The 21,935-nt window shown below is 36.1% G+C and overlaps 1 protein-coding gene across 1 annotated transcript; it reads left to right on the top strand.

Annotated features, from left to right (window-relative positions):
- The first annotated feature begins 151 nt into the window (after positions 1-151).
- On the top strand, positions 152-21,731 carry LOC110466733. The gene is made up of 11 exons (XM_021523454.1): positions 152-159; positions 672-757; positions 3,518-3,705; positions 5,295-5,417; positions 6,321-6,602; positions 8,289-8,422; positions 9,626-9,781; positions 14,562-14,756; positions 16,387-16,560; positions 18,471-18,550; positions 20,607-21,731. The coding sequence occupies exons 3-11, from the start codon at positions 3,580-3,582 to the stop codon at positions 20,861-20,863; spliced, it is 1,527 nt and encodes a 508-aa protein (XP_021379129.1). The 5' UTR covers positions 152-159; positions 672-757; positions 3,518-3,579; the 3' UTR covers positions 20,864-21,731.
- The last annotated feature ends 204 nt before the right edge of the window (positions 21,732-21,935 follow it).

Below are 21,935 nucleotides of genomic sequence, written 5' to 3'. Positions count from 1 at the left end.
AAAGATTACACTTAACCCCTACACAGGGTGAGTAAAGATTATATTCAACCCTTACACAGGGCAAGTAAAGATTACACTTAACCCCTACACAGGGTGATTAAAGATTATATTTAACCCCTACACAGGGTGAGTTAAGATTACACTTAACCCTTACACAGGGTAATTAAAGATTAGACTTAACCCTTACACAGGGCAAGTAATGGTTAGAATAACTACTACATAGTAGAAGTAAAAATAAGACCTAACCCCTACACAGGGTGAGTAGAGATTAGAATAACTCCTATACAAGTTAAGTAAAGCTAAGACTTAACCTCTTCATAAGGTAAGTGAGCATACTCAATTCCTTCACAAGATAAATAAGGATTACACTTGATTTCAATGCATTGTAAACTTTAATTATTTTCCTTAAAAACTGACAGAACTGAACTGATATATCTAATGATTTTATGTAGTTAACATCTAGCATTAACATAAATCCTTTAGAATGGAGTAGATTTTAATAATTTTAATAATTTTCAGGAGGAGTTACCTCCCCTTATTTATCATTTTGAAACGTTTCAACAAGAGTTATCTCCTCCTTTTGTCAAGACGATGTTCAGGAGGAGCTATCTCCATTTTCTTATTTGTATGAAGTTAAAGAGTTATCTCCTTTTTTTGTTTTGTTATTTCAGTGCCTTGCAGTTTGATCAGCACAATAGTCCGACCAAGGTTCTGACAGCATGGGATAGAAATGGTGAAAATGAGTCCATCGCAGCAGGTATGCATAAAACCCCGGGAACTGAGCTCATCATCTGGTGGTTTTTTTTTTTAAAGGGGTATTAAATGCTCAAAACGATTCACAGATTATTACCCAGGGTTATAGGGCCATTGCAACCAGCCAATATCTTTCTCAACTCCCTTGGGAGCATACAGCTGGTGCTGCTATTTTGGTACTCACATTTAACAATTCTAGCACTGCCCAACCACATACTCATTTACAGCTAAGTAGACTGGAACCAGCTGAGTAAAGTATTTTGCTCAAAGATACTGCACAGTACTGTGACATGACTCGAACCAGCAACCATTCGATCACGAGCCCGGCGTCCTACCACTAGACTACCATGCCTCCTAATGTTCAGGGTGGTGTACTGGAAAGTATATAGAGTGTGGTCGGGTATTACTGAACACTTGAAGGAAACCTTTTAACAACGAAAACGTGTGCATTTATGCATTCAGACGAGTATAGTTACATATATTAGCTAATAGTTTCTCTTATTCCATAACTACGCATTCATTGTCATAAGTTGTGTCCTTTCCATTTATATAGATGTTCATTGGTTTAGCTCTCATTTCCTATATACATGTAAATATGCAAAAAAAAGCCTGGAAGCCTGGAAATAAGCACATGCTAGACAATAACTTCATGCAGAGGGTGTTTTTTTCATCCACATTGCAAGCGGACAATATTTTCAGGGCTCCGGAACACTGATATGTTGACATGCTCTTAAAACACCAAGAATATATGTGATTTATAAATTGTGTTCAATAATTGGCTCTGGTTATACCTGACCCCGCTCTATATATGATTAATGTCACATAATATATGTGATTATACAGATCTGTAGGAAAAGAATTTTTACTATTTAAGTTTTTCAGGGTTTGTAACAAAATGGGCTGTAATTAGATACTTAATGATAAAGAATGGCACCATCGTATAACATGTAAGACAGTGGGTATCAATAGAGAGCAACACTTCGGTCAAAAGTACATTTGAGGTCAAATATTACGATTTGGGTAACACCGTGCATTGATTGAAAGGGGACTGTTGAATTGAAGTTAATGTTACATGGCTATCCATCTAGTGGTGACCAGGCCTAGGTCTGTCATGGATGACATAGAGATAGGAACGAGAGTGTGAACTCCCCAAATCAGACAGGATAACTGTCATTGCCATATGGTACATTTAGCATTTTTGTTTTGGAAGGGAAATGTTAGCTTAAAAGTTAGATTAGAAGTTAGATTAAAATTGCTGCACTTGCCTCATTACTTTTGTACAGTGGGTGGTACCTACTCATGAGAAGTTAATTTTGTATAGATTGTTAAAAGTACTTGGGGAAAATTTCATAGGTAGTATGGGAGTTAGGAGTGAGAGTCCAGAGTTGAGAGTCGGGATTCGAGGTTTGAGAATGTGAGCCTCGCAGGATAGAGGCCAGGAAAGGCCTCGGCCGGAGGGGCCTGTGATGGCCCGGGTACAGCACTTGGTGTATTTTAGAACTATGTGTTTGATGTTGTAACTCTATATAATCTATGAGCTTGCAGATTTGCTGTCGTGTTCCAGAACTGTGTTAAAAAGGACATTTGTTAAATTAAAGAAAGATCTTACAAAGAAGTTCTACTCGAGGTATGGACCCTGACTGTCTCGGTCACAACGGGAAGATAATAAAAACATTTAGTCCACATGTGTTGTACAGCTTGTTATGTAACAGGTTCTACTTTGTGCAGTTACATATTTTCTTTAAAAAATACACAGATTTTATTCTGACTGACTGTAGGACTTGAAAATATCCTCTGCTGTCAGCTCAGTAGCGTTTGAACAAATTCTGACAAGATCATGGACATACAAAGGGTTGTCTAAGTGGTTATTTGATTAACATTAATCATTAATAGTTGAGGTGAAAAGTAAATTATACATATATTCCCAGTTAGAGCTTACGTGAAGTAAAAAATAGCAAGATTTGCATATGTCAAGTTTGGTGATTTGGATAATTTTTTGACGGATAAGGACTCTAAAAGCATGCAGCCGGTACCGTCAAACGAACAAGTGTACAAAGCAGTTGTGATTGAAATGAAAAAGACGAGGTTTCCGGGCAGTGAAACACAAGGACACAATCACTGATGATGATAGGAAAAAACTGTTTGATAACCCGTTCGTCAATGTCAACAATTCAATTGTTATAGTGGCCATGGTATTAAAAACACTTACTTTATTGTTAAAGCTTGAAAAGTTCACTGTTAATGGAAATGCAATTTACGTGTATTTGTTACTTTCAAAACTTTGTTAATTAAGGACTTTCAGTATAATAAAATAAATACTACACTCATTAGAGTGTGACGTACAGTGCCTAGGGTCACCCCTCTGGTGACAGTTATACCCTTGGGGTGACCCTATAGGCACTGTCACACTCTAATGAGTGTAATATTTATATAATCATAATCAATTTATAAAATATTTACAGCTAATGGTCCAAGGGTGACAACTTTCAATTTACAACATCTATACCAAGCCCTGTACGTTTGTTTGGTTTAATTTGTTAGTTATATCTTTAATGATGTTATGTAATAATCCATTGACAGGACTGGTGTTATAGGGTTTTATTGTTTCGGTTACTATGTAACAATATCTCTATTAATTATACAACATTCATGCAAATTTTCTTAAATTCACAAAAACATACATAAATATCTACTTACTCAATAACTGTAACAGAAAAGTTTAAAATGTTATTGTCATGACCATGTTGATACTTCACATTTCCAGCAACCTTTGTGATACCAACACTGCTAGAGGTCTACAACCAAGATGGAATCAAAGTTCACTTCATGCTCGGGCAAAAAGCAGGGAATATGTCTGATGGGAGTGATATGGCAACCCTGATCTGGACAGGTCCTCACGGACAAAAGGCCCGATTGAACATCGTCAAGTTATTCAGGGAGCACTGCATCAAGGTACGTAGATTCTAACAATTCATACCACACTTATCCTTCAATTAGCCTAGAGGCCAATAGATAATCTCTAAATTAAAGTAGGGGAAAGGTTATAACAGGACAATGAAGGCACGTTTGTTTGCATTTTCACTGAACTGCATTAAAAATGGATGGGTTTATTAAAAGTCATACCATATTAAATAAAAGGCAAAACATCTAATTGTGTAAAATGTACGATTTATATATTCATTAGCTCACCTGGTCTAAAGGGCCTAGTGAGCTTATATTATGCCATGGTGCGGCGTACGTCCAGCGTCAACTTTTTACTTTAAACTACTTCTTCTGAATAACCAAGACGCCTAGGGTGATGATATTTAGCCAGTAGCATGCTGGGATGAAGGACTTACCAAGTTTGTTAATTTGTGAACCGCCTTGAGACAGCCTATGAACTAAGTTGTGATAAAGCGGTATATACATATGTAAGAACCTCAAATTATTATTATTATTTCTTGTTCAAATGAATGACCTTCGCTCATTTTCAAGGTCACAGTGGTCAAATATGTTAAAAAAACAAAAAAACTTCTACATAACCAAAAGGCCCAGGATGATGATATTTGGCCAGTAACATGCTGGCATGAACAGCTACAAAGTTTGTTCAAATGAATCAATATGACTCATATTCAAGGTCACGGGGGTCAAATATGTATAAAATCTTTAAACAATTTCTTCTCAATAACCAAATGGCTCAGAATGTTGATATTTGGCCCATAACATGCTGGGATGAAGGGCTACTAAGTTTGTTCAAATGAATGACCTTGACGTTTATTCAAGGTCATAGGTGTCAAATATGTTTTAAACTTTTAAACAACTTCTTTTGAATAACGAAAAAGCTAAAAGTGTTGATATTTGGCCAGTAACATGCTTAGATGAAGGGCTATCAAGTGTTTTAATTTGAATGACCTTGACCCACTTTCAAGGTATTTTTTGGTCAAATGTGTATACCCATAAATGACCTAATCTCAATAAACAAAAGGTCTAGTGTGATATTTTGCAAATTGCATGCTGAGATGAAGGGCTATAAAGTTTGTTCAACATAATGACTTCGTTCGACTTTCAAAGTCACAGGGGCAAATGGGTTTAAATCTTTTAACAGGATTTATAACAGGTTCTTTTGAATTTCTTATTGTCATAAATACTGATATTTTGCCTGTAGCTTTATTTTAGTTCACTTTTAAGGCTACAATTGTGAAACTAATACCAGGTGAGCGATGCAGGCCCATTGAGCCTCTTGTTTTTTAAAAAATAAATTAATGACTAGAGTATAAAAATATTAGCTCACATGTGAGTGGGCCATTTGGAATGAAATAAATAAAAACATAAACCTTTGCAAAAAAGATTATTATATTTCATTGCCGTCTTTGGTTATCATTTCATGACACTCAGAAAAAAGTCTTCAATACCTTTGTACAAGGTTCAGTGGGAGAATAGTACTATCATGATGCCAATTAAGATTTACTATTTATGCAAAGAAAATCAGCGTGTCCTTGATATTTATGTAAGCAAATCACTGAAACATTTTGCTTCTGATAACTCTATGGTTGGTGTTTCAGGAGGCTAAAGAATCCGTGGCAAGAACCTATGGATCAATGTCACCCGATAACATTTTACTAAGAGAGGATGCACAAAAGTTCATAGATTTGTGCTTAGCAAAGCAGCGTGTGGTTGATGTAAATGTGAGTATTAAACTGCTGAATATCATACCTGTATAAAGTTTCAGTTATGAGAACAGTAAACAGTAAGTCAACTATGATGGACAAATTTTGGTATTTGGTTTAAAGCATCCTTTGGTGAAGAGGACTTAATTTTGTACAAACGGTGGGTCTGACCCCCCCGGGGGCAGAAGGTCGGGCCCAATAGGGGAAATATAGCAAATTCTTCAAAATCCTTTTTCTGTAGGAATGACAGGATTTTGTCCAAATTTGTTATGAAGCATCCTTGTTTGAAGGGGGAACACATTTTGTATGCCCTTGGGGCAGGGAGGCGGGGCCCAATAAGGGATATAGATAAATAGCTTTAATATCCTCCTTTTTCCGTTGGGATGAAGTTATTTTGACCAAATTTGAACAGTAGCATCCTATGGGGAAGAGAAATCAATTTTGTATAAATGGTGGGTCTTACCCTCCTGGGACCTGAGGGGTGGGAGGGGTAATTTAGCAAATTCTTTAAAATCCTTCTTCTTCTGTAGGAATGACAGGATTTTGTCCATATTTGGTATAAAGCATCCTTGGGTGAAGGGGACTTAATTTTGTATAAACGATGGGTCTGATCCCCCTTGGGGGGGAGAGGCCAATATGGGAAACATAGCAAATTCTTCAAAATTCTTCTTTTCCGATAGGAATTTGTCCAATTGCATATAAATACCCCTGACTAACCATGTACACTACCAGCAACATTTGGCTATTTCAACTTCAGTTTTGCTTATATTTCCAGGCCTTCTTGTTTAAAGTAACAAATATTGTTGCATCAAAAAATTGCGAGAAGTAGTAGCATGTTATTAGATCAGAGATAACCTTATGATCTGTGCAATGTTTAATAAACTCCATTTTTAATCCTTTTTTGTCATTTTGATTTGACAGTGGATATGTTCACAAGTCCAGCAATTTGCTTACAAACGGAGAGAATTCAACAGATATGAAAAAAGTAAATTAAATTCATGGGCACAAAAGTATAATCTAAGAGGGAGAAAAGCACCTCCAAGAGAAGTTAAATATTCATATGAAAAACCGGCAACTTTAAACTTGCAATATTCAGCCCACCCAGAGATGTACAGGCTTGTTCTCACACACATTGCTGTGTTGGGGAATTTCTTGATATTTTTTACAAAGCATTCTTCGACACACTCCCAAGAGTACTTATGGGTAAGTAAATAAGATGATACATTGCTGTAAATCCTTTTCATCCATTAAATTTCACTATATGTATTTCTACATAAATAGATATTTTTTCCATTAAAAATGTCATTAACATTGCTGTAAATCCTTTTCATCCATTAAATTTCACTGTATGTATTTCTACATAAATAGATATTTTTTCTATTAAAAATGTCATTAAATCTTAGCCCATGACTGATATATTTACCGGGAGATTCCCCAACAAGTGATGGTGGGTTATCATTGCAAATTGTGTAAAGGCAAAAGGTTTACCGAGTGTCTTTAACAATTTAAAAATTAGCTGACGAGAGTTAGATAAATATGATGATTAATCATCACGAGTTTGGGGACCTTTTTTTCCAAAGCATTCAGATATTTTATCTAGAAAACCATTTATTCTGTTTGGAATACTTAATTTGTGTTGTGTTCAGACAATTGCCATGAACTACGACATCACAATGGAACATGACGCCGCGAAGCTTTGTTACTTGATGTCATAATTAGAAGATTGACCAATGATGTAAAGTCTAGGGTAACCAAACATGTTTACCAACTAGTACTCCTAGTAGGTTTATCCGATGAGTCAGGAGTGAGGAAATCATGAGTAATTGTGGGAGGTATCCCGACTCGCTCAGTTACACGTAGTAGATTTTACTAGTCTATATCTTTTACTGAACCATCTTCTATCAGTTGTAAATGTAGACAAGACATCCACTGTCGTCAATATCACTGACTCAACATTTCTTTACCATGACATTTACTGTTGTCAATATCACCGACTCAACATTCCTTTACCATGACATCTGCTGTTGTCAATATCACTGCCTCAACCTTCCTTTACTATGACATCCACTGTCGTCAATAACACTGACTCAACCTTTCTTTACATGACATCCCCTGTCGGCAATATCACTGACTCAGCCTTCCTTTACCATGTCATCCACTGTCGTCAATATCAGTGACTCAACCTTCCTTTACCATGTCATCCACTGTCGTCAATATCACCGACTCAACCTTCCTTTCCCATGACATCCACTGCCGTCAATATCACTGACGCAACCCTTCTTTACCATGACATCCACTGTGGTCAATATCACTGACGCAACCCTTCTTTACCATGACATCCTCTGTCGTCAATATCACCGACTCAACCTTTCTTACCATGACCTCCCCTGTCGTCAATATCACTGACTCACCCTTTCTTTACCATGACATTCACTGTTGTCAATATCACTGCCTCAACCTTCCTTTACCCCGACATCCACTGTCGTCAATAACACTGACTCAACCTTCCTTTACTATGACATCCACTGTCGCCAATATCACTGACTCAGCCTTCCTTTACCATGTCATCCACTGTCGTCAATAACACTGACTCAACCTTTCTTTACCATTACATCCACTGTCGTCAATAACACTGACTCAACCTTTCTTTACATGACATCCCCTGTCGGCAATATCACTGACTCAACATTTCTTTACCATGACATTTACTGTTGTCAATATCACTGACCCAACCTTCTTTTACCAAGACATCGACTGTCGTCAATATCAGTGACTCAACCTTCCTTTACCCCGACATCCACTGTCGTCAATATCACTGCCTCAACCTTCCTTTACCATGACATCCACTGTCGTCAATATCACTGACTCAACCTTCCTTTAACATTACAGACTATGGATCTTGAATCCAGGGACGCCTTTCTTGCCTCCAAGGTTCCATTTAAAACTGCCACTATGACTAGCCTTCCAGTACGCAATCAAGTGTGTCACACCATTCCGGGAGCAAACCTCCTTCTCAACAAAGTGTAAGACATTGAAATAAACACATCACTAATCATATTCAGAGAGACAGTCTGAGTTTGAAGTGAAATTATATTGTTAAATAGAGACCTGAAGAATTTTTTTTTCCCTAATCAACTTTTTGTAACGTGATGTACTGGAAAGCTTGAATTTTCCATGTAAATCCAATTTTTCGCTAATTTGGCTGTAAAATTAGTTCTGAGAAAAAGGGATCCAGTTAAATAGGTGTTACGAGTTGCAAAAGAATAAGTATAAGGGCTCGTTATGTCAGAAACATCTTTGAAAATTGTTGAAATATTGAAGTCATAAAAAATCGTAGTATTCCACTGTTCATTCATGTTATTTCCCAGCTTTTGTTGTCTATATCTGTTTCCTTCATTTCTCACGGACTTATTTAGAAGGATGACTTCATGAACAGTCATCAACAGAATTCCTTGAGTCATACCTATTTTATTTATGCATCATCCAACGAAAGTAAGGACCAATTATATTACATAAAATTCTTCATCTATTTGTATAACATCAGCAAAGTGCAATTTGTTTTAGAGCATGTAGTCTAGACTTTTCCTGTATCTGGCACAAAAACGCATCAAAATGAGTTATGACATCTGAGATTCTAGTACAAGTACATGTATATTCATCAAGAAAGTGAGTCCACAAGCAAGTGAAATCGAGAGTAGACCTAATGATAAACAAGTAATCTCAGGGAAACATGTATTCTTGTTTCCCTCCTACAAAGTCAGCAAATGTATATTGTACCATTTCCATAGCCTTCCTTTCAAACAATCATGTTGAAATTGAACTTAGCCTCGTACCGTCTTTTGCCATAATTAGCGCTCCTCTCCCTATAAGCACCCTTCTCCCTTTTTTGGAAAAAAATAAATCTATATAGACCCCCTCCCAGAACTGACGAGGCCCAGTCAATGATTAATAGTACTGACACTTTAAAACAGAGATTTATGTCTGGTGATCATTGCTAGACTTCTTGTGGTAGCGAATGAAAAATTATATTAATCAACTTTTAAAGTTTACTGAAGCTCTATTATAAATCAGATTTGAGAATATTGCATCTAGAAAAAAAACTTGTCCAAAATGATCATTATAGATAATGCGCACATACATTTTATAATTGACGATCATGTAAATAAAGGATCAAATCCATATTATTCAGATTAAACTGAGTCATGTTGTATGACTTTCTTTTCCAGATCAGATACACAGTTCAAAGTGACAAATATCAAGAAAATGAAAGAATTAGAAATTGAACGTGTCAACTGTTGTCCTTCCAGTACCTCATCCTGTGCTGATATATCACGAATGTTTTTGTTCGGTAGCCAGCTATTTGGCATTTCCTTTAACAGCAGGTAAAACTTCTCACATAATGCTGAAGTGTTAATACTGCAAAATAGGAAGTTTATAGTATGACAGCTTATAAGTTTATAATATAACAAGAAGCCCACGGGCCTTCACGGTCACCTGATTTCTGATATATTTATACAGAGAGTTGTTTTTAGCTCACCTGGCACGAAGTGCCAAGTGAGCTTATGCCGTGGTGCAACGTCCGGTGTCCAGTGTCAATATTTTACTTTAAACGACTTAGGGTGACCTAGGGTGATGATATTTGGCCAGAAGCAAACTGCGATAAAGGGCTACTAAGTTTGTTCAAATAAATGACTTTCACCTATTTTCAAGGTCACAGGGGTCAAATATGTTAAAAACTTTAAACATCTTCTTCTCGATAACCAAACTGCCCAGGGTGATGATATTTGGCCAGTAGCATGCTTGGATGAAAGGGTACCAAGTTTGTTCAAATGAATGACCTTCATATATATTCAAGGTCACAGGGGTCAATTATCTTAAAAAAAACTTAAAACAACTTCTTCTGAATAACCAAAATGCCCAGGGTGATGATATTTGGCCAGTAGCATGCTGAAATGAAGGGCTACAAAGTTTGTTCAAATGAATGACCTTCACCCATATTCAAGGTCACAGGGGTCAAATATGTTAAAAACTTTAAACAACTTCTTCTCAATAACCACTTCTGAATAATCAAAATTCCCAGGGTGATGATATTTGGCCAGTAGCATGCTGATATGAAGGGTTACCAAGTTTGTTCAAATAAATTACCTTCACTTATTTTCAAAGTCACAGGGGTCAATTGTCTTAAAAAATATTTTAAACAACTTCTTCTGAATCACTTAGAGACCTAGGATAATGCATGATATTTGGCCAGTATCATTCTAGGATAAAGATCTACTAAGTTTTGTAAAAATGAATGACCTTTACCTATATTCAAGGTCACAGGGGTCAAATATGTTTAAAACCTTTAAACAACTTCTTCTCAATAACCAAGAGGCCTAGGATGATGCTATTTGACCAGTAGCGTGCTGTAATAGAGGTCTACCAAGTTTGTTCAAATGAATGACCTTGACTTATATTCAAGGTCACAGGGGTCAAATATGTTAACAACCTTTAAACAACTTCTCAATAACCAAGAGGCCTAGAATGATGCTATTTGACCAGTAGCATGGTGTAATAGAGGGCTACCAAGTTTGTTCAAATGAATGACCTTTGCACATTTTCAAGGTCACAGAGGTCAGATATGTTAAAACATTTAAACAACTTCTTCTGAATAACCAAGAGGCCTAGGGTGATAATATATGGCCAGTAACATGCTGGGATGAAGGGCTACCAAGTTTTGTTCAAATAAATGACTTTGAATCATATTCAAGGTCAATGGGGTCAAATATGTTAAAATCTTTTAAACAACTTCTTCTGAATTACTAAGAGACCTAGAATAATGCATGATATTTGGCCAGTATCATGCTAGGATAAAGAGCTACTAAGTTTTGTAAAAATGAATGACCTTTACCTTTATTCAAGATCACAGGGGTCAAATATGTTTAAAACATTTAAACAACTTCATCTGAATAACCCAAAGGCCTAGGGAGATGATATTTGGCCAATAACATACTGGGATGAAGGGCTACCAAGTTTTGTTCAAATAAATGACTTTGAATCATATTCAAAGTCAGTGGGGTTAAATATGTTAAAAACTAAACAACTTCTTCTCAATAGCCAAGAGGCCTAGGATGATACTAATTGACCAGTAGCGTGTTGTAATAGAGGTCTCCCAATTTTGTACAAATGAATGACCTTTGCACATTTTCAAGGTCACAGAGGTCAGATATGTTAAAACATTTAAACAACTTCATCTGAATAACCCAAAGGCCTAGAATAATGCATGATATTGGGCCAGTATCATGCTAGGATAAAGAGCTACTAAGTTTTGTAAAAATGAGTTACCTTTACCTTTATTCAAGGTCCCAGGGGTCAAATATGTTTAAATCCTTTAAACAACTTCTTTTGAATAACCAAGAGGTCTAGAACGATGCTATTTGACCACTAGTATGCTGTAATAGAGGGCTATCAAGTTTGTTCAAATGAATGACCTTTGCACATTTTCAAGGTCACAGAGGTCAGATATGTTAAAACATTTAAACAACTTCATCTGAATAACCCAAAGGCCTAGAATAATGCATGATATTTGGCCAGTATCATGCTAGGATAAAGAACTACTAAGTTTTGTAAAAATGAGTTACCTTTACCTTTATTCAAGGTCCCAGGGGTCAAATATGTTAACAACCTTTAAACAACTTATTCTCAATAACCAAGAGGTCTAGAATGATGCTATTTGACCAGTAGCGTGCTTTAATAGAGGTCTACCAAGTTTGTTCACATAAATGACTTTGAATCATATTCAAAGTCAATGGGGTTAAATATGTTAAAAACATTTAAACAACTTCTTCTGAATAACCCAAAGGCCTAGGGTGATGATATTTGGCCATTAACATGCTGGGATGAAGGGCTACCAAGTTTGTTCAAATGAATGACCTTCGCCCATATTCAAGGTCTCAGTGGTCAATGCATGTTTAAATCTTTAAATGATTTGTTCTGTATAACCAAAAGGTACAGGGTAACGATATTTTGCTAGAAGCATTCTGGGTTAGAAGACTATTAATAAACTCTGTTCAACCCAATGTCCTTGTTCGACATTCAAGGTCACGGGCGTCATATGTTTAAATCTTCTAATATGTTCTTATGAATCAAACACTGATATTCTGCCTGTAGTTGTATTTTAGTCCACTTTTAAGATTACAAGTGTGAGATTAATACCAGGTGAGCGATTCAGGCCCATTGGGCCTCTAGTTTGTTTTCAAAACATGAACAGAAATATTATTCAAAGTGACAAAAAAAATAAAACCACCTTATTCAATATCTAGCAAACAGATTTAAGACTGAAACGTATTTGAAACTAGCACCTCTGATTCTAAACAAGGAAAATGAAGAATTTTTAGCACACCGACTCATTTGGGCCCCACCCTACAGCCCTTGGGGATAGGGCTGGCTCAAAATTTTCAAAGTATCAAACTGTCAACTCAGGGTTATAATTCCAATCAAGTTATCAACATGTAATATCCAAAGTATCATTTGCCAATATAAACCATAATAAATTTTGCAATCCAATACTGATAATCCTAACCCAAATTGAATTACTTCCAGTGGAAATTAAACAAATGTTGGTCCAAAATGTGATTTCCCTATATAAACTATAGGAAAGTTTACCCCCTCCCCAGGGGGAAACGTGAGACCCCAGGGTCATGAAATTCACAATTTTGGAAAAGCACATTAAGACCCTTTCATCTATGAAGAGAATTTGATTCTACCATATCTGGATTGTGAGAAAAAGAGTTTTGATATTTTAGTCAATTTGACCCTTTTTGGCCCCGACCCTCTGTTTAAGCCATGCCCCTGGGGGCTGGGGACCATATAATTCACAATTTTAATTGACCTTTGGCCATGGAAGGTTTCTGTAAATTGTTTACAGACGGACGACAGATGACGCCAGACAAAAGGCGATAGCTTGAGACTTTGTCTCAGGTGACCTAAAAATACTGCATTTATCTGTCAATAAGCCCATGGCTCATATCAATAATACCACCAGTGGGATTGAGCTGAAACTTGCCTGAAATGATCCTGAAATGGTCCTGACCAAGTGTTGTTATTTTTCGGGTCAGTCCAAAATCCAAGATGGCCACCATGACCGCCATCTTGAAAAAACATTTTAAACTTCTTCTCAACCTCCACCAGTGGGAATGAGGTCAAACTTGCCTGAAATGATCCTGAGATTGCCTGACCAAGTGGGTTTTTTTCTGGGTTGGTCTAAAATCCAAGATGGCTGCCATCTTGAAAAACACTTTTTAAACTTCTTCTCCAGTACCACTTGTGCCATTGGTGGGGATGTTTTAGGGCCTGGAAAGTGGAACTTGACTATAAATTTGCTTTAAAATGCTATTCCTCCTTAATGCCTAAATGGATATTGGTCTGAAATATCATTAGGGGGGAGGAGGATAATCGTTTCTTGAATAAATGAGGCTGGTTCGACCCATGGGGGATAGAGAGGGCACCGCCCCAAGAAAAGAAATTACCTAAAATCATGCTTTTGCACACTACTCTTTAATGCCAAAAGTAGATTACAACAATTTCAGGTTGAAACATCATTTAGAAACAATCATTTTTTATATAAATGAGGCAGGTTTAACCACCGTTGACAGCGGGACGGGGCCTTAAAAGGAGTCTCTGTAGTCAGATGACCATTTAGGCCCATGGGCCTCTTGTTATTATAAAGTAGACAGTTTATCAATATAATGTTCAAATTTGAGCATATTTTCCTGCTGATAAATTCATGATGTTTCTATAGGAAATATTAATTTACTTTTACATTGACTGCTGTGTCTTTCACAACTCCTTACAACTTTTACTTTCAGGATTTGGGTTTGGTTTTAGGTTACAAATATAACAGGATCTGGAAGGTTCTTTTCAAAAGAAATATTCCATAATTGCATTTGTTTGGATTTTGAAAACAAGATATTTTAAGGGGGTCAAACTTATGTTGCCATATAAGAATTATGAAAGCACAATATCAAAATGAGTGTCAAATATTAGTTATTTGCGAAAAGGTTGAAAAACGTGACAGGGGAAGTTACTCTTAGCCAGTAAAGCTCAGACGAATACTCCAAGTCTGAGTGTTACTCTTCTTCACAATCATAACTGGTATCCTTCACCTTAATTGGATGATTTCAGGATCTGGAGCTGGAGCAAGGAGAAGTCCCAGGGAGAGTTAGAGGGTGATGAATTTGCAGGAACACGTGACCTTGAACTCATAGGCAATGTCCTGGTGGTGAGCACGGATCGTGGGATCAAATTTAGTCCTGTACCAGCTGACCATGACCAGGTGCTATATTCACTTCCTGTAGTTCTATCTGCAGAGTTCAAAGGGTAAGTTGTCATGATAATGTCATAGTGATAATTAGTATTTATCTGTGCCCCGAACATTCTATATTTACCACTCTATGGCACCCTAGTTCAGCTGGCATTCATATCAGTTATGACTGCCAGGGCCCACATATCGTTGTCATGATGGTGGATACCACTGAACCTGCCTTAAACATAGCTGTTCTATCAAGTTAATAAGCATGCACAATACCTTCACTTATTTAATCAAACAAAGTGCCAAGTGAGCTTATGCCGTGGCGCGGCATCCGTTCGGCGTCCGGCATCATATTTTACTTTAAACGACTTCTTCTTAATATCCGAAAGGCCTAGGGTTATGATATCTGGCCAAAAGCAAACTGAGATGAAGGGCTACAAAGTTTGTTAAAATTAATGACCTTCACCCATTTTCAAGGTCACTGGGGTCAAATATGTTAAAAACTTTAAACATCTTCTCGATAACCAAACTGCCCAGGGAGATGATATTTGGCCAGAAGTATGCTTGGATGAAGGGCTACAAAGATGGTACAAATGAATGACCTTCAAATATATTCAAGGTCACAGGGGTCAATTGTCTTAAAAGAACTTTAAACAACTTCTTTTCAATAACCAAAATGCCCAGGGTGATGATATTTGGCCAGTAGCGTGCTTAGATAAAGGGCTACAAAGTTTGTTCAAATAAATGACATTCACACATATTCCAGGTCACAAGAGTCAAATATGTTAAAAACTTTAAACACCTTCTTCTCAATAACCAAAATGTCCAGGCTGACAATATTTGACCAGTAGCATGCCGAGATAAAGGGCTATTAAGGTTGTTCAAATGAATGACCTTCACCTATATTCAAGGTCACAGGGGTCAAATATGTTAAAAACTTTAAACAACTTCTTCTCAATAACCACTTCTGAATAATCAAAATTCCCAGGGTGATGATATTTGGCCAGTAGCATGCTTAGATAAAGGGCTACAAAGTTTGTTCAAATAAATGACATTCACACATATTCAAGGTCACAAGAGTCAAATATGTTAAAAACTTTAAACAACTTCTTCTCAATAACCAAAATGTCCAGGCTGATAATATTTGACCAGTAGCATGCCGAGATAAAGGGCTATTAAGTTTGTTCAAATGAATGACCTTCACCCATTTTCAAGGTCACTGTGGTCAAATATGTTAAAAACTTTAAACACCTTCTTCTCAATAACCAAAATGTCCAGGCTGATAATATTTGACCAGTAGCATGCCGAGAGAAAGGGCTATTAAGTTTGTTCAAATGAATGACCTTCAATTATATTCAAGGTCACAGGGGTCAAATTTGTTTAAAAACTTGAATCGACCTCTTCTGAATAACCATGGGTCCCAGGATGTTGATACTTTGCAAGTTGCATCCTGAGATGAAAGGCTATAAAATGTGTTCAACATAATGACTTTGTTCGACTTTCAATCACAGAAGTGAAATGTTTTAAAAAAAAAAACTGGTTCTTTTGAATGAATTTTAATCATAAATACTGATATTTTGCCTGTAGCTTTATTTTAGATCACTTTAAAGGTTACAAGTGTGAGATTTATACCAGGTGAGTGATGCAGGCCCATTGGGCCTCTTGTCATGATGAAATTAATTCATTTTGTTGATCAAGCACTCCACTCACTCTGAACAAGGAAGGAACAATGATCTGCAAAGGTAGAGAGAGAATAAAAGTCACTGGCACCCAGGAAGAAATGAGGAATGGAAAGAAAGTGTACAGGGCAGCAATTTCTCTGGATAACATAGCAGTTGTGATGCTGGTACCCTCAGACCTGAATGGACCAAAGTATGTGATCAGCCTTTCTCTAACGTTAGATCACTCTGTCACTGTGTTACTCATATGCTGCATGATATTTTACAAGTTCAACTTCCTCTCAAATGTTTTGCACTCTTGAGAAAGAAGGGAAAAAGTCATCAATATTTAATATTAAACCCTGTGTATAAATTCAAAATGAAGACTTATAAATTTAATACCTTTTTGGCAGCTTACCAAATTGTTCCGTTTCTATTACATTGTTAGCTCACCTGGCCCGTGGCTATTGGTTGTGTAAAAAGAACTTCTCACAATCCATACCTACCAACCTGAAGAAAATGTTTAGAAATATTCTCCATGCTTATCTTAAGGAAAAGATCCCTGACAGTGTCTTTCAAGAGCTACGATGCCGAACTATTTGATTCAACCCCGAATTTTACATGAAGGCTCATCCCGGTCAAGGTTAACAATACAAAATTGTATTGTTGAAGCATGTAATAAAATAGTTATGGGCTTTTGTGCTGATAAATATGATGTGATATGAACCTGAAACAAGAGACTGATGGGCCTTAACGGTCACATGAGTCCTACAGTATTTATTTTTGTTGTTGAAATATGTACCAATTTGAGTAAACAATAGTTAAGTATAACATTAACTTAAGTTTGTCAGGTCCATGAGCTGATCACTCCTAGACCAAGTTTCAGTTAGATCGGCCTATTAGAACTTGCTTTTAAGTTTGAAATAGTTATTTTCAAAATAGCAGCCATGGCAGCCAAATTGTATTTCTGATCGACCCGAAAAATAACAACACTTTGTCAGGACCATGAGTCGATCATTCCTACAAAGTTTCAGTTCAATCGGCCCAGCAGAATTTAACTTAAGTTTGAAATAGTTTTTCAAAATGGCAGCCAAGACGGCCATATTGGATTTCTGATCGGCCCAAAAAATAACAACACTTTGTCAGGACCATGAGTCAATCATTCATATTAAGTTTCAGTTCAATCGACCCAGTAGAACTTGACTTTAAGTTTGAAATAGTTTTTCAAAATGGCGGCCATGGCGGCCATATTGGATTTCTGATTGACCCGAAAAATAGCAACACTCTGTCAGGATCATGACTCGATCATTCCTACTAAGTTTCAGTTCAATCGGCCCAGCAGAACTTGACTTTAAGTTTGAAATAGTTTTTCAAAATGGCGGCCGTGGCGGCCATATTGGATTTCTGATCGACCTGAAACACTTGGTCAGGGAGATGTCAGTAACCTTCCCATGAAATATTAATGAAATCCCTTAGCCAGTATTTCAGCACAAGTTGAAAATGTAAAATGTTTACGGACGACGCATGGACGAAGACGGAGAGCAATAGGAACTATATATTAAGCTCAGGTGACTTAAAAATGATATTGACCTCCGCTTCGCCTCATATCATATTCACCAGCACAAAAGTCCATAATTGTATAGTATAGAATAAATAGTGTGTAGTAAAAAGAAGACATTGAAGTAGCACTGTACTATTATTTATGCATGGTATTAATTTGGTTATATTATCATAAAGTAAAATGTAAAGCGAAAATTACATTACAAATGTTGTAAAAAAATTCCATTACAAATGTTGCTTTTGTAACAGGGGCGAGACAGACCCAGTTATTTCCCCAAAGTAAATGTATAGGGACACCATTGTGAAGCCTGCCCAAAATCAAAAGAAACACATTCATGCTGCTTTTTGATTTTTTACGACGTAAGGTTTTTTTCTGAAGATATATGTATATTTTAAGAGATTTCATGTAAAATCCAAAAATGAATTGAAAAAAAGAATTACAAAGTTAACATTTTAAATATCAAATTTTCTCAAAGGTATATGTAAGTGGTTCCTCAGTCCAAATAGTAATGAAGAACCGTTTTTTTTAAGATCTTTCTATGATGTTTTTATGTAAAATTTCAGATTGATGACTACCATTGAGATCCTCATGGCTGTAACTCTGCCAGGTTATGGTACCGAGACATGCTTCATTAGTCAGCAAGGTAAACAGCATTTATAGATTATTTCACTAGTGTAAAACAGACATGCTTCATTAGGCAGCAAGGTAAACAACACTTATAGATTATTGCACTAGTGTAAAACAGACATGCTTCATTAGTCGTCAAGGTAAACAACATTTAAAGATTATTTCACTAGTGTGAAACAGACATGCTTCATTAGGCAGCAAGGTAAACAACATTTATAGATTATTTCACTAGTGTGAAACAGACATGCTTCATTAGGCAGCAAGGTAAACAACATTTATAGATTATTTCACTAGTGTAAAACAGACATGCTTCATTAGGCAGCAAGGTAAACAACATTTATAGATTATTACACTAGTGTGAAACAGACATGCTTCATTAGTCAGCAAGGTAAACAACACTTATAGATTATTACACTAGTGTAAAACAGACATGCTTCATTAGTCGTCAAGGTAAACAACATTTAAAGAATATTTCACTAGTGTGAAACAGACATGCTTCATTAGTCAGCAAGGTGAACAACATTTAAAGATTATTTCACTAGTGTGAAACAGACATGCTTCATTAGTTAGCAAGTTAAACAACATTTATAGATTATTACACTAGTGTGAAACAGAAATGCTTCATTAGTCAGCAAGGTAAACAACATTTATAGATTATTACACTAGTGTAAAACAGCCATGCTTCATTAGTCGTCAAGGTAAACAACATTTAAAGATTATTTCACTAGTGTGAAACAGACATGCTTCATTAGTCAGCAAGGTAAACAACATTTATAGATTATTACACTAGTGTGAAACAGACATGCTTCATTAGTTAGCAAGTTAAACAACATTTATAGATTATTACACTAGTGTGAAACAGACATGCTTCATTAGTTAGCAAGTTAAACAACATTTATAGATTATTACCCTAGTGTGAAACAGACATGCTTCATTAGTCAGCAAGTTAAACAACATTTATAGATTATTACACTAGTGTGAATCAGACATGCTTCATTAGTCAGCAAGGTAAACAACTTTTATAGATTATTTCACTAGTGTGAAACAGACATGCTTCATTAGTCGTCAAGGTAAACAACATTTATAGATTATTACAATAGTGTGAAACAGACACGCTTAATTAGTCAGCAAGGTGAACAACATCAATAATTTATAGTATTACACTAGTGTGAAACAGACATGCTTCATTGGTCAGCAAGGTATTCAACATTTATAAATAAAAGTATTACACTAGTATAAAACAGACATGCTACATTAGTCAGCAAGGTAAACAACATTTATAGGTTATTTCACTAGTGTGAAACAGACATGCTTCATTGGTCAGCAAGGTATTCAACATTTATAAATAAAAGTATTGCCCTAGTATAAAACAGACATGCTACATTAGTCAGCAAGGTAAACAACATTTATAGATTATTTCACTAGTGTGAAACAGACACACTTCATTAGTCATGAAGGTAAACAACATTTATAAATTATAGTATTACACTAGTGTGAAACAGACACGCTTCATTGGTCAGCAAGGTATTCAACATTTATAAATAAAAGTATTGCACTAGTATAAAACAGACATGCTACATTAGTCAGCAAGGTAAACAACATTTATAGATTATTTCACTAGTGTGAAACAGACACACTTCATTAGTCATGAAGGTAAACAACATTTATAAATTATAGTATTACACTAGTGTAAAACAGACACACTTCATTAGTCATCAAGGTAAACAACATTTATAAATTATAGTATTACACTAGTGTAAAACAGACACACTTCATTGGTCATCAAGGCAAACAACATTTATAAATTATAGTATTACACTAGTGTGAAACAGACACGCTTCATTGGTTATCAAGGTAAACAACATCTATATATTATAGTATTGCACCTGTGTGAAACAGACACCCTTCATTTGTCATGAAGGTAAACAACATTTATAAATTATAGTATTACACTAGTGTAAAACAGACATGCTTCATTTTTCATCAAGGTAAACAACATTTATTCATTACATAACAGTTTACCACATTAGTTGACATGAAATTGATAAAGTCGTTTGTTTTATCTGTGGTAGTTGGGGTGCTGTTTGGATGGAGTCATTCCAAGGAGACGGCAGAAGACTACAGGGAACATGTGTTCCAGGTGGACTATGATGCTAGACTAAGGGGCGTGCTACCCTTCCTCGGCTATGGGCCACGCTCATTTTTGCCAGTGTACTTACCAGGTGACTCAGACATACAGGCTAAACATCCAGGCCACGGACAGGCAGGGTGGTACGTGTTCATGAGGGACGGACACGAGGGTATCATAGGGATCAAACTGTTCTGTTAATGTCGCAGACACTGGAAAGTAGGGACACTACAAAGCCATATTCCTGTGTATACACTTGGCAATTTTTATTATTTTCTCCTTAATATTCTGGGCCATCACCCAATTCATTATGACATATTTTGTACATTTGGGGATTGAATTAAAACAAATATACTAGGCCCTTGTTGTAAGTCAACTTTGTTCCCACTTCATAACTATTTTTATCTTGTTCCTTGGTACCGGTATACAAAGCTCAACTCGTATCTAACAGTTAACCCTTTCACCCCTATGCAACTTTAGTAAACTCTACCAGGCATTGATCTGGATGAGTCCATTTTGGTCTACAGTGGTGAAAGGATTAAATGTAGTGATTTTAAATTCCTTCTTCTTCTTCATTGTCTTTTGGTATCAAAAGAGGTTTTTTTACCCAGAGCATAATTCGAGAATATTTTGTTGAGAGTGGAACTTTTTTACTATTTCACCAGTCCTATTACAGTACCTGTATTCATGAAACTTGCTATACTTACCCGTATGTATCATGGGATGGCAGAATCTCAGGTAATAAATTGAGCCTCATTCTTCTCTTTATGCATTGTTAATGCCCCTTGTTCTTTTATAAACACATTTTTTGTGAATATTTAGAATACCTACTTTCGCCCTTGCGGTGCTCTAAGAATCTTTACATTTATAATTAGCTTACTTATCCTGCAATATTGTAAAAATGTCCTTTCATACCATATAGATGTATACGTACCTTTCTGTTTATTTTGGATGATTTTACCCTTGAATACTTTTGTGTGTTGTTGTTGATGTTTGTTTATCTTTTTAGAAAAATAGTGTATTGATAATTCATGTTACACCAGGAGCTATAAACTTGTTTTCAAATCCCGAAATGTTTTTTGTTTTGTTTTTTTCATTCCTTTTGCAACATACAAATCATGTTATGACATGATAGGTACAATGGATTGCTTCCAAAGAAAGAAATACAGAACACTCAGCACTATGCTTTATATAATGCAAGACAACCTTTGCAAATTTTGCTATGGTGAAGTACAAGTTTATACACTTACATTATATTTATAGTTTACGTTAC

Source organism: Mizuhopecten yessoensis, unplaced genomic scaffold (assembly GCF_002113885.1).
Source record: "Mizuhopecten yessoensis strain PY_sf001 unplaced genomic scaffold, ASM211388v2 scaffold11143, whole genome shotgun sequence".
Classification (NCBI taxonomy): Eukaryota; Metazoa; Mollusca; class Bivalvia; order Pectinida; family Pectinidae; genus Mizuhopecten; species Mizuhopecten yessoensis.
This window is presented reverse-complemented; position numbering and strand designations above follow the sequence as displayed.

What these genes read in the sequence shown, in the direction of transcription:
- LOC110466733 (XM_021523454.1), top strand. Translation starts at nt 3,580, where the DNA reads ATGCTCGGGCAAAAAGCAGGGAATATGTCTGATGGGAGTGATATGGCA. An exon ending in TCAGGGAGCACTGCATCAAG is followed by an intron (nt 3,706 to 5,294) that starts GTACGTAGATTC and finishes TTGGTGTTTCAG; the next exon opens with GAGGCTAAAGAATCCGTGGC. An exon ending in GGCATTTCCTTTAACAGCAG is followed by an intron (nt 9,782 to 14,561) that starts GTAAAACTTCTC and finishes GGATGATTTCAG; the next exon opens with GATCTGGAGCTGGAGCAAGG.